This window comes from Primulina eburnea, chromosome 1 (genome assembly GCF_022965805.1).
Source record: "Primulina eburnea isolate SZY01 chromosome 1, ASM2296580v1, whole genome shotgun sequence".
Lineage (NCBI taxonomy): Eukaryota > Viridiplantae > Streptophyta > Magnoliopsida > Lamiales > Gesneriaceae > Primulina > Primulina eburnea.
The window spans coordinates 19988762-20004088 of NC_133101.1; the positions used below are offsets into that span (position 1 = coordinate 19988762).

The 15327-nt window shown below is 37.3% G+C and overlaps 1 protein-coding gene across 1 annotated transcript; it reads right to left on the minus strand.

Annotated features, from left to right (window-relative positions):
• Positions 1-988: 988 nt before the first annotated feature.
• LOC140805456 (uncharacterized) lies at positions 989-2704 on the minus strand. The gene is made up of 3 exons (XM_073161727.1): positions 2516-2704; positions 1953-2407; positions 989-1631 (listed from the first exon to the last, which is right to left on the minus strand). The coding sequence occupies exons 1-3, from the start codon at positions 2702-2704 to the stop codon at positions 989-991; spliced, it is 1287 nt and encodes a 428-aa protein (XP_073017828.1).
• Between the last annotated feature and the right edge of the window lie 12623 nt (positions 2705-15327).

A 15327-nucleotide genomic window follows, 5' to 3' on the forward strand; every position in this document is an offset into this window, starting at 1 on the left:
TCTTCCATATCCAAATACACCAAATATTTCGAATTTAAATCCAATGTAGTAATGATTTGCTCACCTTGCTTGTTTGAATGTTCTTGGAAAAACAAAATCAAAGCTCCATTCAATCCTTGAAGAATTTTCGAGCCCCTTTCAAACCCTAGGTTTAAGGTTGATTTTTGTTGAAAGAAAAGGGATATTTGATGGAATGGGTGAAGAAATTTGGTTGTTTTGTGGAAATTTGTTCTTGGATTATCAAATCTTGAGTGAGGAGTGTGTTTTGAAGAGGAGAATTTCGAAATGGAGGAGAGAATTTGAGATGTGTTCTTCGTTTATTCCTATTTCTGCCCCAAATTTTTTTTAAAACATCGACCGCGGGTGCGGTGTGCAAGGACCGCGGGTGCGGTGCCCTCTCGGCAATTCAGTGACTTTTGATTTCCATCGACCGCGGATGCGCTTACTTTTGGATCGCGGGTGCGCTGAGGCTACTGGAATGTTTTAAGTCCATCGACCGCGGGTGCGCTTACTTTTGGAGCGCGGGTGCGCTGAGGCTACTGGAATGTTTTAAGTCTTCGATGTTCAGCGACTGCGGGTGCGCTCCAAACTTACCGCGGGTGCGGTGTGCTCTTGGAAAAAATTTTATTTTTCAAGCCAAACGACCGCGGGTGTGTTGCAGATAGGACCGCGGGTGCGGTATCCTCTCGGCAATTCTCAGTATTTCCAGTACACATCAACTGCGGGTGCGGTGCAGAGGAAACCGCGGGTGCGGTCCTTCTTCGAAAAAAATTTCTTCTCTTCAATTTTTAAGTCTTGAAATGAAAACCATTTTAATTCATAAAATTTGGGAAGATACAATATCATACTATTAAAATAAACAATCAAAAACAATAGAACAAGAATAAAAACAAGACCAAAAACGAAATGTAAAAGAGAAACACAAATATGGGTTGCCTCCCAATGAGCGCTTGGTTTAACGTCTTCAGCCAGACTGTCACCAGTTTGATCAGTTTGGTTCGGTCAGCTTGACATTGTCGATATTCCTTACTTCAGTCCCATAATATGGCTTTACTCGCTGTCCGTTCACCATGAAGGTTCTCCCATCATTGCATTTTAGCTCAATTGCCCCATAGGGAGACACCGTTTCCACAACAAATGGCCCTGACCAACGCGACTTTAGCTTACCAGGGAACAACTTCAGACGAGAATTGAACAATAGTACTTGTTGTCCTGGTTTTAGCTCTCTTTGTACAATGAGTTTATCGTGCCACTTCTTGGTCTGTTCTTTGTAAATCTTGGCATTTTCATATGCATCATTGCGGAACTCATCCATTTCATTTAACTGTAGTTTTCTGCCTTCGCCAGATGCTTTCAAGTCAAAGTTCAACTTCTTAACTGCCCAGAAAGCTCGATGCTCCAATTCTAGTGGCAAGTGACAGGCTTTACCAAAAACCAACCTATAGGGAGACATTCCAATAGGCGTTTTGAATGCGGTCCGATAAGCCCACAGTGCATCATACAACTTCATTGCCCAATCCTTCCGGTTTGTATTGACAGTCTTTTCCAGTATTTTCTTAATTTCCCAGTTGGATACTTCAGCTTGCCCATTCGACTGAGGATGGTATGCTAATGCCACTTTGTGCTTCACACTGTATTTAGCCAAAAGTGAGTTGAAAATTTTATTGCAAAAATGCGTACCTTTGTCACTTATGATGGCCCTCGGTGTTCCAAATCTGGTGAAGATGTTCTTGTGCACAAACTTAACTACAACACGAGCATCATTAGTACTTGTGGCGATTGCTTCCACCCATTTCGAAACATAATATACAGCTAATAATATATAAGATTGACCAAAAGAAGGGGGAAAGGGTCCCATGAAATCTATGCCCCAAACATCAAAAAGTTCCACTTCCAAAATATTTGTCAATGGCAATTCGTGACGCCTATAGATGTTTCCTAACCTTTGGCACCTATCACATGATTTCACTAAGGTATAGCTATCTTTAAATAAAGTAGGCCAGAAAAAACCTGATTGCAATACCTTAGCTGCAGTTCGTGTTGCTCCAAAATGTCCACCGTATGCGGATGAATGACATAGCTCAAGAATTTGGTGTGCTTCGACACCGTCAACACATCTCCTAATCACTTGGTCAGCACATCTCTTATACACATAAGGATCATCCCAGAAGAAAAATTTGATATCATGGAAGAACTTCTTTTTCTGATGGTGGTTCAGATCTGGAGGAAGAATACCACAAGACAAAAAATTCGCAATGTCAGCGAACCAAGGGAGTTCTGAACTTACCGCGAAGAGTTGTTCATCCGGAAATGTTTCCTGTATTGCTCCTTCTTCTTTCCTAACCTCTAGTTCAAGTCTTGACAAGTGGTCAGCCACTTGATTCTCTCTTCCCTTCTTATCTTTGATCTCAAAGTCAAATTCTTGCAATAGCAGTATCCACCTTATCAAGCGTGGTTTCGCATCTTTCTTGGCAAATAGATAGCGAATGGCTGCATGATCAGTAAAAACTATTACCTTTGTGCCGATCAGATATGGCCTGAATTTGTCGAAGGCAAATACTACAGCAAGCATCTCCTTTTCAGTCGTGGTGTAATTTTGCTGTGCAGAATCCATAGTACGGCTTGCATAATAAATTGCCCTAAACATCCTTTCTCTTCTTTGGCCCAATACTGCACCAACAGCATAATCACTTGCGTCACACATCAGCTCAAAGGGCTCCTTACAGTCCGGCACTATCATGATTGGTGCTGTCACCAATGCCTTTTGATTTTCTCAAAAGCCTGCAAACAATCATCATCAAATATGAATGTGGAATCTTTTTCAAGCAAATTACATAAGGGTTTAGTGATCTTAGAAAAATCTTTAATAAATCTCCGATAAAACCCCGCATGTCCTGGAAAGCTCCGTATTCCTTTGATGTTCTTTGTGGAGAAAGTTTTTCAATTGCAACCACCTTGGCTCTATCCACCTCTAATCCCTTAGATGATATTTTATGTCCCAGGACAATGCCCTCTTGGACCATAAAGTGACATTTTTCCCAATTAAGAACTAGGTTCTTTTCTTGGCATCTCTGCAACACAAGGGATAAGTTATGTAAACAATGATCAAATGAAGAGCCAAATACCGAAAAGTCATCCATGAAGACTTCCATGATTTCCTCCACCATGTCTGCAAATATAGCCATCATACACCTCTGAAAAGTGGCCGGTGCATTGCATAGCCCAAAAGGCATTCTTCTAAAAGCGAACGTGCCATAGGGACGCGTAAAAGTAGTCTTTTTCTGATCCTCTGGTGCTATAGCTATCTGGTTATAACCTGAATAACCATCTAAGAAGCAATAATGACAATAACCAGCAAGTCTATATAGCATTTGATCAATAAAAGGCAATGGAAAATGACCTTTTCGGGTGGCATTGTTCAATTTTCTATAATCCATACAAACTCGCCAACCTGTTACAGTACGAGTAGATATCAATTCATTATGTTCATTTTTAACCACAGTTATTCCACCCTTTTTTGGTACTACTTGTACAGGAGACACCCAACTACTATCAGAAATAGCATATATCACACCAGCATTCAACAATTTAAGCACCTCATTTTTCACAACTTATTTCATTGCCGGATTTAGTCTCCTCTGATGGTCCACATAAGGAGTATATGACTCCTCCATTAAAATTTTATGCATGCATATAGTGGGGCTAATTCCCCTAATATCAGAAATCGACCATCCCAAGGCAGTTTTATATTCCCTCAATACTCTCAATAATTTATCTTTTTCATCAATAGTAAGGGAGGAAGATATGATTACCGGATATGTCGACTTCTCCCCTAAGAATGCATAACATAAGTGGCTTGGCAGTTCCTTCAAATCGGGAGAGGGTGATATTACCTCTATTTTCTCATCGACGTTCAACTGCTCAATCAACACATCTGTTTTCTTTTCTTTATGCAATACTTCAAGAGCTACCAGTTGCTCTTTCACTTCCCAGTTGTCTTCACTAATAGCTTCAGCAGCTCCAACTAAACAACTCTCCAAAGGGTCCCTAGTACCTGCACAGTCAAAGGATACACATGAGTTTATAACATCAATGCTTTTACAAGTACTTACCTCATTAGATCCCTTCATGGCATGATAGATATAAATATGACTTCTTCTCCACCAACTCTTAAGGTGAGTTCACCCTTATGCACATCTATCAATGCCCTTCCAGTTGCCAGGAACGGTCTCCCAAGGATTAATGGAGCATCATTATCCTCTTCCATATCTAAAATCACAAAGTCTGCAGGAAAAATAAACTTATCCACTTTTACCAATACATCCTCGACGATCCCACTTGGATACTTAAGACTTCTGTCTGCAAGCTGTAGGGTGATAGTAGTTGGTTTAACTTCTCCAAGCTCCAATTTCCTGAGAATAGAAAATGACATCAAATTAATACTTGCTCCTAAATCACATAAAGCTTTACTACAATGATAAGCACCAATGAAACAAGGAATAGTAAAACTCCCTGGATCTTTCAATTTTTGTGGTAGTTTCTTTTGTAGTATGGCACTGCACTCCTCAGTAAGCTTCACAGTCTCAAACTCTTGCAACTTCCTCTTTTTAGACATCACATCTTTAATGAACTTGGCATAGTTGGGCATTTGCTCCAACGCATCAGCAAATGGTATATTGATGTGTATCTTCTTAAAAATCTCAAGGAATTTTGCAAATTGCTCATCTAAACTCTTCTTTTTTAACCTCTGAGGGTATGGAATGGTAGGCGTAAATGCAGGAGGTTGTACAACTTTTGTTTTAGAATCCTCACTTTTCTTCTCTGTTATAACCTCCAACTCAACATCTTCCACTGACTTCTCACTTTCCACCATCTTCTTGGGACTTTGAACCTCCAATTCTTTTCCGCTCCTCAAAGTGACTGCCTTGCACTGCTCTTTTGGATTCACTTCAGTATTACTTGGGAATTGACCTTTATTTTGATCTCTCAATGTATTAGCCAATTGTCCAATCTGTGTCTCCAATGATTTCATGGTGGCACCCATATTTCCCATGTGAGTTTCCATGCCATCTAGATGAGATTCAGTTCTAGCCATCCTTTTACTAGATTCAACAACAAATGTCCCAACTAAATCCTCAAGTGAAGGTTTTCCTTCCCCCTTTGTTGTATTGAACCCCGGTGGCGGATTCAACACATTCTTATTATTAGCATATGAAAAATTTTCATGATTTTTCAAACCAGGATGATAAGTATTAGGGGGAGGGTTACCTCGATATCCTCCGTAGCCACCAAAATTCCTATTGTTGATATAATGAGCCTCATCAGGAATATGTGGTTCTTCAGTAACAACCGATGCATTTTCAACCTCTGATGTACTAGCCTTATTCATAGCTGCAATTTGAGAAGTTAAAGCTGATACTTGAGCGGTGAGTGATGTAATAGGATCTATGGCATAAATTCCAGCTTGCTTCTTTACTCCTGACCTCTCAGAAGGCCACTGATAACTGTTAATGGTCATCTGTTCAAGCAAATCATATGCTTGTTCAGGTGATTTTGCAAATATAGTGCCACCAGCTGCTGCATCCACAGTGCCTCTTGTTTGTCCATTCAAACCATTGTAAAACAATTCAATCTGTACCCAATCTTCAAAACCATGGTTTGGAAATATCCTCAACAACTCCTTATAACGTTCCCATGCTTCATATAATTGCTCAAAGTCAGCCTGCCTAAAAGTACTTATCTCAATTTTCAACTGTGCAGACTTTGCAGGTGGAAAATATTTAGCAAGAAACTTGGTTCCTAACTCCTGCCATGTAGTGATACTCCCCAAAGGAAGCGATTGGAGCCATCCTCTTGCTTGATCCCTAAGAGAAAAAGGAAACAAACGCAATCGAATTATATCATCATAAACACCATTTATTTTTACCGTGTCAGTAATTTCAAGGAATGTTTTGAGATGTAGATGAGGATCTGCAGTAGCGGCTCCCCCAAACTGATTCTGTTGAACCATGTTTATCAATGCAGGTTTAAGCTCAAAGTTGTTTGCATTTATAGTCCCTCGTGCTATGCCCGAATAATGAGCATTTAGTACCGGTCTAAAATGATCTCTGATGGGTATTGCAGGGGGTGGATTTTCATTATCTCTGTTGTCAGCCATTGCTTGAATCTTTTCTCTTCTTGCCTTTCTTAATCTTTGTGCAGTTCTTTCGATCTCAGGATCAAAGATAAGCAAGTCAGGATTTTTCGATCTTCGCATACACTGTCAAACAAAGAATAAAAACAAATCAATGTTTAATGTAAAACAACAAAAACAGCTCTAAATTAAAATCTAGACTAATTGGTAACAATACCAATATAATTTTAAAATAAACAATCCCCGGCAACGACGCCAAAAACTTGTTGCGTATTTTCTTGATTACTCGCAAGTGCACGACGTCAAGTTATAGTAAAATGTAATTTTGAGTACAAGTGTCGATCCCACGAGGAATACTTTTCTAAACTTATATTAGTGCTTGTAATTAAAATAGTCTCGACTTTATTTAGAATAATCAATTGACAGATTTGTTTGCACCGAAAACTAGTTTTAACATAAATTTAATTATAATATCAAATAGTAGTAAAAAACAATGGAATAAAAGATCTAGAGGTCCGATTTCACGCAACTATCCACCATGTGTTATTTTGTGTAGCTATATTGTAGAAGTCCTTCTTATTCATTAGCCAATAATACTAAATTATCTACTCCATCTTCCGATTGATAAATAGATACTAATTATTTAACAAAAGATTGTAACGTCCCCATTAACAATCTATAATTAAATAATACAATAAGCAATAAGTTCTCTTAATGGCTTCAATAGCAATATATGTCCTCCCAAACTATATAAATACTATCGATGTATTTTTCCCTTTCAAGTTTATAAATTTCCTTTTCCAAGTGATAACTTATAAACATAATCATCATTCAAAATATGGCCAGTAAAATGAAAGCATTAAGATTGGAAAAATACAAATGAACAATAAAGAAAACTTATATATCATAATTCATAAATCCCAACACATGGTTTCTAGTTTTGTTCCATCTTTCCTCTAGATAAAAGATTTAGATCATAATAACAAAAACAACACAACAATACTTAAAACTTAAACAAAACATATCAAATAAAAGATAAAGAAAGAAGAACTTAGAACAAGAGATGAAAGTGCAGATTTTTTTTTTCTCCCAAGAAGTTGAAGTTGAGCTTGGATCTTCTTTGTAGCCTCCTTTCCTCTCCTTTTGCTCCCCAATACCCTAGAGAGTGAATAATAGAAGCCTTTTATAGTCCCTAGCCAGTCTTTGCACGCAAAATACAAAAGTCATCCACTCCCATGCGCAGCACACCAAAAATCAGCAATTTCCGCGCTTTGTCTGTCAATGACTGCGGGTGCGGTAAAACACAGAATGCGGGTGCGGTCCTGTTTCGGGGGAACATTCATCCCCAAGCTACGAAGACCGCGGGTGCGGTGCATCATGGACCGCGGGTGCGGTCATACTTCGGCAAAAAATTCCAAGACAGCTTTTCATGGACCGCGGGTGCGGTCCCTGTTCTAGCGCAGGTGCGGTGTCTTCTCGGGAATTTTTCATCTTTTGCACTTCAAACTCTCATTCTAAGCTTCCAAACTACAATTACAAAAACAACAACAAATCAAATAAAACATGCTCAAGAATCACAAAATTCTAAGTTAAAAACAAATAATAAAAGTACAATAAATTGCACTTATCAGCCCCTCAACCCATCAACTAAGCATGCACCCGTTTCCCCCAAACCCGTCCAAGCGCATGCACATCTACCTTGCCCTTAGAGCCACCCTCTTGCCACCATCTTAGGAACATCATGCAGCCTACTTAAGTCTACTAGACCCTTCCTAACCACAGCTAGCAGCCGTGACCCTCAAAGACTCCTAGTCGAAGAGTCTTTTCTCTTAAGGAGTCTATTTTCGTTTTTATTCCTTATCTACTTTTTCCAGCCCTTTCACATACACCTAGGGACCCTTAAACATGTGGAAAAAAATCTCTTCAAGTAATCTTACCATGGCAGTCCTTTTGTGCATCATTATGAAGAGTTTTTAAAAAAAAAACTCTAGTTTTATGCATAATATTCCATAAAAACGAAAATACAAGGTAGTGTTTCATATTTTTCATGAAAACATGCATCAAACATATAATATGGTGTGATAGATGAGAAAAAGGAAGATTAAGACATGCCCTTGCGTATTTTGCGCAGGAATTCTCGTTGACGAATCGAAGAACGACGGCTTGAAGACTCGAAACCTTGAAGGAGTTTGATGCTTTTTCCCTTCAAAAATTGGTGTGTGCCGTGTAACTGTGGTGGGGGAGAGTTTGTAATTTGATTGTGGGTGTGTGGCCGTAAGGTAATATGGTTTAATGGGGGTGATTAGCACTTTAAATATTGCTAAAATCCTAACCGAACTCTAATTGCTACCTTAGGCCCATTAACAATGTTAATTAGGCCCAATTAGCCCATTAATGTTTGATTAAAATATTAAAATTTATTTTATTTAATAAAATTTGTGAATTTATTAGTCGGGTTGCCAAAACGTTCGTATTTTTGTTGAAAACCAACAACGAAAAAAATTACGTCCCGTCGTAGAAATTCACCTCAAAACCCCTTATTTTAAAAAAATAATAAAAAGCATCACCCATATTTTAAATAATTAAAACAATTATTTAATAAAATCATTTTCTATTTTTCAGCCATCGGTCTTCGTTCCTCGATCGCAACTCGAATAACCTTTAAAAATATATTTTAATGCAACCATGTAGAAAAATATATTTTAAACATGTTAATATGCACAACATAATTAATTAATGCGATTAAAAAAATTAATTGAAATACACTAGAAATTTAATAATTGCATGCATGTGGTTCGCGTGGACCTTCAAATTTTCGAGACGTTACAAGTATGCCCTAGACTAAATTCCATATAACTGAACATATAACTCAATAAGGCATTTAACAACTCAAACAATTCGAATAATCACACAAACAACAATAACAACATATAAATGTGCTCAAACATAATTTAAGTGTTACTGTTGTATGTTACTAAACTGTAACATACCTATATCAACTAACGGCGATCAATGCACAAATTTAAAGCTCATCGGCTTAAAACATATAAAAATAATCTGAATAATACCACATTTCACCGGAAGAAATCAAAAAGTAGTTTGATCATCTTGACGCGAATAAATGCTCAAAAACAGAAACCATGAAACTACCTTATGTTACAGTTTTAGATTCAGCACTTAAGAACATAAAATTCATATCTCACTCAATATTGACTAAAATCAATATCCGCCAATTAAAATTGAAAGAAAACTATATTATCTAAGTTTGCCTAGAAGAAACCATTTTTAGAATCTCATTAGATTAATCCAAAAATTAACAAGAAAATGATGTTACTCCCAAAATTCGCGGACAAAAGTCTATAAATGGGCAGTTTCAGTAAAACGTGTATAAATTATTCAATTCTTAGTGGAATTTAACGATTCAAGTCTCATTCCAAAGATAACACATAGATCTACAATTTTCATTTTAACCAAAAATCCAGAATCCAACTGCAAAAACGTCATAACCCCGAATTACAGTACCCATTTTACACAACTCAAACACAGTGTTCGATTGTGACACCGTTTGGTAGAAAAATCATATCAAATCCATTTCTAATTGTAATTCCAGTTTTTCAGTGACTAAATAATGCTAACAAATAGTTCTATAAGTTCTATTTGAACCACAAGTCAAGATTCTTAGTGCACAATACACATAAACCCGAAAATTAGAAGCAAAACCTGGAATTTTGGACCCGGAAAACACAAGATCGAAGCTTACGCTAGTCGCTAGTGGTTTTGTGGTGATAGCTGACCGGAAACACAGCCAAAATCTCACCGGAACGAGCTAAACGTTGATGGAAAAATTCAGGGAAAACATAATACTTCCAATACACATCAACATGCTACTAAATCCCAAGAAAATGAAGCAAAAAACTCACCGAATCGGACAAGAAACTGTGTAGAAACGAGCTGAAATCAGAAGCTTTGATCCAACTGAATAATTGCTCAAAATTATTGAATTATATCTTGAATCGAAGCTTAGGATGTTAGAAACATAACCTTTCAAGAATTTTTGTGTTTTGACATCGGGCGAAGAAGTTATGGTGATTCTATGACAGCTGCTACAATGGTGACGGGAAATTGGAAAGGGAAGGGTTACAAGATTTGCTTCTTTCTTCCCCCATTTGGTAAGTGTGTATGAATATAAGTATTGTATATTTGTTTACTAAAAGTAGTAACTTAAGTCCAACTATCTCGGTTTTTCATTTAATTGATCTCGTGTGTTATTTAAATTCTATATATATTTTTTTATCGTATTAACTCCGATATTCTAAAATATATATTTTTAACACACCTTCAATAATTATTTGACATAAATAATTATTTTATTTTATCAACTCAATAATTATTCTAATTATGTCAAATTACCGGATAATATATCCTAGGGTCTTACATTTCTACACCCTTTAAACAAATTTCGTCCTCGAAATTTCTGTTTATACACATACATATTACACACGATACGAAAACAACAATACATTGCTAAGAATTAATTCACTTAAATGATATGTTTTCGGGACGTTACAATCTACCCTCCTTAAATTGAATTTCGTCCCCAAAATTCACTTATCAAAAAGTTTAGACTTAATTCTTGTATCACAATAATCCACTCTTCCGTTGCTCCGCTCTGATAAAATAAGTTATAGAATGTCTTTATGTCTCCTTAATCCTAATTAAATTTGCCATATATAACCTAGAATTTCAACTTTTCTTACAATTCCCAGTATTAGAAGTGGAGGTCAAAACTTATCGTATCTTACTTTCCTCATACTATACCAAAGATGTTCATCAACCTACTGTATTTCAACATTAAAATCCGAAAAGCATCATTTCTTAAATTTATTGAATTCAAGGTATGCTAAGGCTTTAAATCCAACGATTAGCGTTTATGTAGTTCAACTTAAGAGATCTTAGCATCAAAATTTATTAATCGACTTCTATCATGGTAATATCTTTAACAGTTAAACTTTATCTCGACCCCATCATAATATTAGTCTAAGATCCTTGAATCGAATCTTTATCTTACGGCACCAAAATAACGTAGCTTAGTACATCCAAAATATAGAATTCTTGCAAATCTTAAATTTCGACAAAAATTTTCATATAAACACCCATCTCATAGACTTGTGATTCAAACTTACATAACCCATATAGTCTTTAGACAACATAATTTCAACATACATATCCACTTAATCCCAAATTTCTTATTGAATTTAAAAAATTCCCGATTTTAACTTTCTCTTGCCTTTATTGACTCGAGCTTATCCCATAATTCAATCAGAGACAATTATCTTACCAGCTTGTTGTAACCTCCCCGCAACTTTTGCATTTAAGGCCATCTTGTTGAAATTGTTTTGAAGCATTTCAAGGTGTTCCCTCAAATGCTTATGTATTTTTATGATGGCATCAATATCACCGCTGTTGTTCTCTTGTTAAAAAATCTACAAGAATATTTTCATGAGATTTAATAATCACAATATCAAAAATACAATTTTGACATAATGCTTGCCATCTTAATAATCTGGCTGTAAGGCCTGAGATTTTATCATTTTAATCCGAGATTATTTAGTCGATGAATTTTGGAATGTTGAGTCATATTCCATGGTTTTATAATTCCATAGGATTGAAATTGAATTAAAAAGAGTTGTGAGGACCAAATCGCAAATAGTGAAGGTTTCAGGGACTAAAGTGCAATTACTTGGATTGAGTGGAACACTTGTCCTCACCATGCATATATAAAATTGAAAGTCTCCTTCATTCTTCACGAGAAATCGAGGCTAGAATTCCAGAGAAAACCTCAAGCTTTGAATTTATTTAAAATTCGATTGTGACAGATTGAATCCGGACACAGTACTGTACTCCTCTTGTTGACAGCTACTACAGGACGTAAGTTTTATTGAATTCTGTTAAGATTTGAAATTATGATATTGGAGGAATTGTTATTTGATCATTATTATGTGTTCTGGGAATACTAGTCATCGTAGAATTGAATTCAGATCGAAGAACAGATTGATTATGGAATTGTTATGATTTTTTAGATTATATTCATTGAAATTGAATAGATTTGGATTATAGATTGATTTCAGATTGTATTGGATATGGGTTATGATTGGTAATTGATATATATTGTTGTCTGAGTTGACGGGGATATTGAGATTGTACTGTTATGCCGTCAAAATAGAATTATATTGAGTTCTGATTATATCCAGTATTGGTTGAGTTGTATATTGATATTGTACTCCTCAATATTGTCATTTCCAGATTGAGTATTGACAGACTTCGAATTCCAGACTTGAAAAACGTCAGAACTGCGAGAAACAAAAGGTACAAGTCAATGTCGAACCAGGGAGAATGACTCGAGTTAGATATAAATTGAGTTTCCCTAAACCACATACTTATTGTTATAGTGTGCATTGATTTGAATTGATATGCTTTTTCTATTGATTTATAGAAATCAGGATTTAGACGATTGATCTTGTGACAGAGGGGTCAGATTGTGATAGAGTAGTCACTGGCCCATTGCACATTGTCACAGAGTAGTTATTGGCGGAAGTGCCAAAGTCTTTGACGGATAGGTCAAGACACTAGACGTTTGGTTTATATCGATGTTTGATTCGGAGTGGACCTACTTCTATTACTGAGATTCGATATAGTATGCCAACGTCTGGAAAACCGGGACTCTAGACTAGTAATGAGTCTAGTCTGAGATGTGGAGTCACGAGTTTATTTACAGTTTTGTATCGATTCATGTTTTCAGATTTTGATACATATTACTGGTATCTGTTTCATGCTTTTATATTGATTATATGATTACATGTTTCGTTGATTTATACTGGCATGTATTTCTCACCGGAATTATCCGGCTGTTGTCGTGTTTGTGTGTGTGCATGGCAACAGGTGGGACTGGATCAGGGTCAAGGAGATGATGAGGGATTGATTTAGAGTGGAGACTACAGACTTTGACATAGATTTGGATTTCAGCACTTGATGTATAGTTGTTGAACCTTAGTTTTAAATAAATGTATGATGTACAAGACTTGTACTTTTATACTGATATGTATATTAGATGAATGCCATTACGTTCCGCAATTGTATAAAAAAAAATAGACCCAGTTTAACTAAATTGATCCAATTATCCCAATGACGATTAAGAAGATGATTAGCGTCCGGGTCCCCACAACGGGTGGTATCAGAGCCATAGATCATTTAGACTGAGATATAAGCTAGTGAGAGGGGTAGATTGAGTTTTATTTCCTGCTTTTGTATGCTAGCATGTTTATTGTTTTGAAATACACGTTTACCTGATTATCTGATTTGATATGTTAACTTTAATTATTAAGAATAAATCAGAACAGATTCTTGATCAGAGGTAAGATGATTAGAAATGGGCTGAGACAGATTTGTCAGAGTTGATTACTAACCCTTTTGATGATCAGATATGCCTCCCAGACGAGTCCCAGAACAGGACAGTACTTCGAACCCTCCGATGGATGTGACAGCAACACCAATGGAAACATTGTTGAAGAGATTTCAGTCATTCCATCCACCGACATTGAAAGGCACAGAGACATCTTTTGATTGCGAGAGTTGGTTAGATGACATTGAGATGTTGTTTGACTCATTGGATTATACAAATGAGCGCAGAGTGAAACTGATTGGGCACCATTTGCATGATGTTGCAAAGAACTGGTGGATTACAACAAAGAAGGCATTGGAGTATCGAGGTACGAACATCACTTGGAATTTCTTTAAAACTGAGTTCTATCAAAGATTTTTCCCAGTGTAGTATCGAAAAGACAAAGGGGCAGAATTTGCAAATCTGAGACAGGGTCAGTTGAACTTCGAAGAATATGTTGCTTCACACGTGGCTGACAATGATGAAGCTGTGGTTGATCAGTTCATCAATGGCCTGAATCCTGAGATATTCACATTGGTGAACACGGGGCGACCGAACAACTTTGTTGATGCCCTAAACAGAGCAAAGAGAGCCGAAGCTGGTTTGATTAGACAGAAAGGAGCTTCGTATGTCACACCAGCACCGAGATTACAGCAACCATCCTCAGCTCAGTTTCCACAACCTCCTCCCAGATTTGAGAGTGGCAGTAGCAGTGGAAGAAAAGATCAGTTGAAAGCTAGAGGAAAACAGTTCAAGAGATCTGGAAGCAGTTCATCCAGTTCTAGTGGCTCACGACAGACTGCCCAGAGCCAGAGTTATACAGGAGCTTATTGCAGCACTTGTGGAGGGAAACATTCCACAAAGCAGTGCCGAGGAGTATTTGGCAGTTGCCGTATTTGTTGACACAGGGACATTTTGCTAGAGTATATCCACAGAGAGGTGCACAGGGATTCCAGGAAGCAGAGTCATCTAGATCAGTGGCTCAGACAGGGAGACGACCATCTGCTATTCACTCCTTCCAGCCACCACTCTCTACCCAGTCACAACAGAGGCCAGAAGGAAGCCAGACAGTGAGCCGGCCTCCTAGACAGCAGGCCAGAGTTTTTGCTTTGACCGAGGAGCAGGCACATGACGCACTTGATGACGTTGTTGCAGGTAACTGTTTTATTTTTGGTTATCCTGCATATGTATTGATTGATACTAGTGCATCGCATACATTTATATCTGAGAGATTTGCATTGATGCATTCTTTGCCTATTGAGTCATTATCTGCTGTAGTATCTGTCTCTTCTCCTTTGGGGACAGGATTGATATCAGTGACTTCTGTTAGATCGTGTATACTGAGGTATGATGGGCATGAGATTGATTTAGACTGTATTGTACTTGGGTTATCTTATTTTGATTGTATTATCGGTATTGATATGGTGACCAAGTACAGAGCTACCGTTGATTGTTTCCACAAGATTGTGAGATTCAGACCTGAGATGGCTGATGAGTGGAAATTCTACGGTAAGGGTTCTAGAGCTAGAATTCCTTTGATATCTGTATTGTCTATGACTCGATTATTGCAGAAAGGAGCGGGGGGATTCCTTGTCTATTTAGTTGATTTACCGAAATCGAGCCCATCATTGGCGGATTTTTCAGTGGTGTGTGAGTTTTCTGACGTCTTCCCAGATGAGATTCCGAGATTGCCTCCGATTAGAGAGATAGATTTCAGCATCGAATTGGTACCAGGTACAGTTCCGATTTCTAGAGC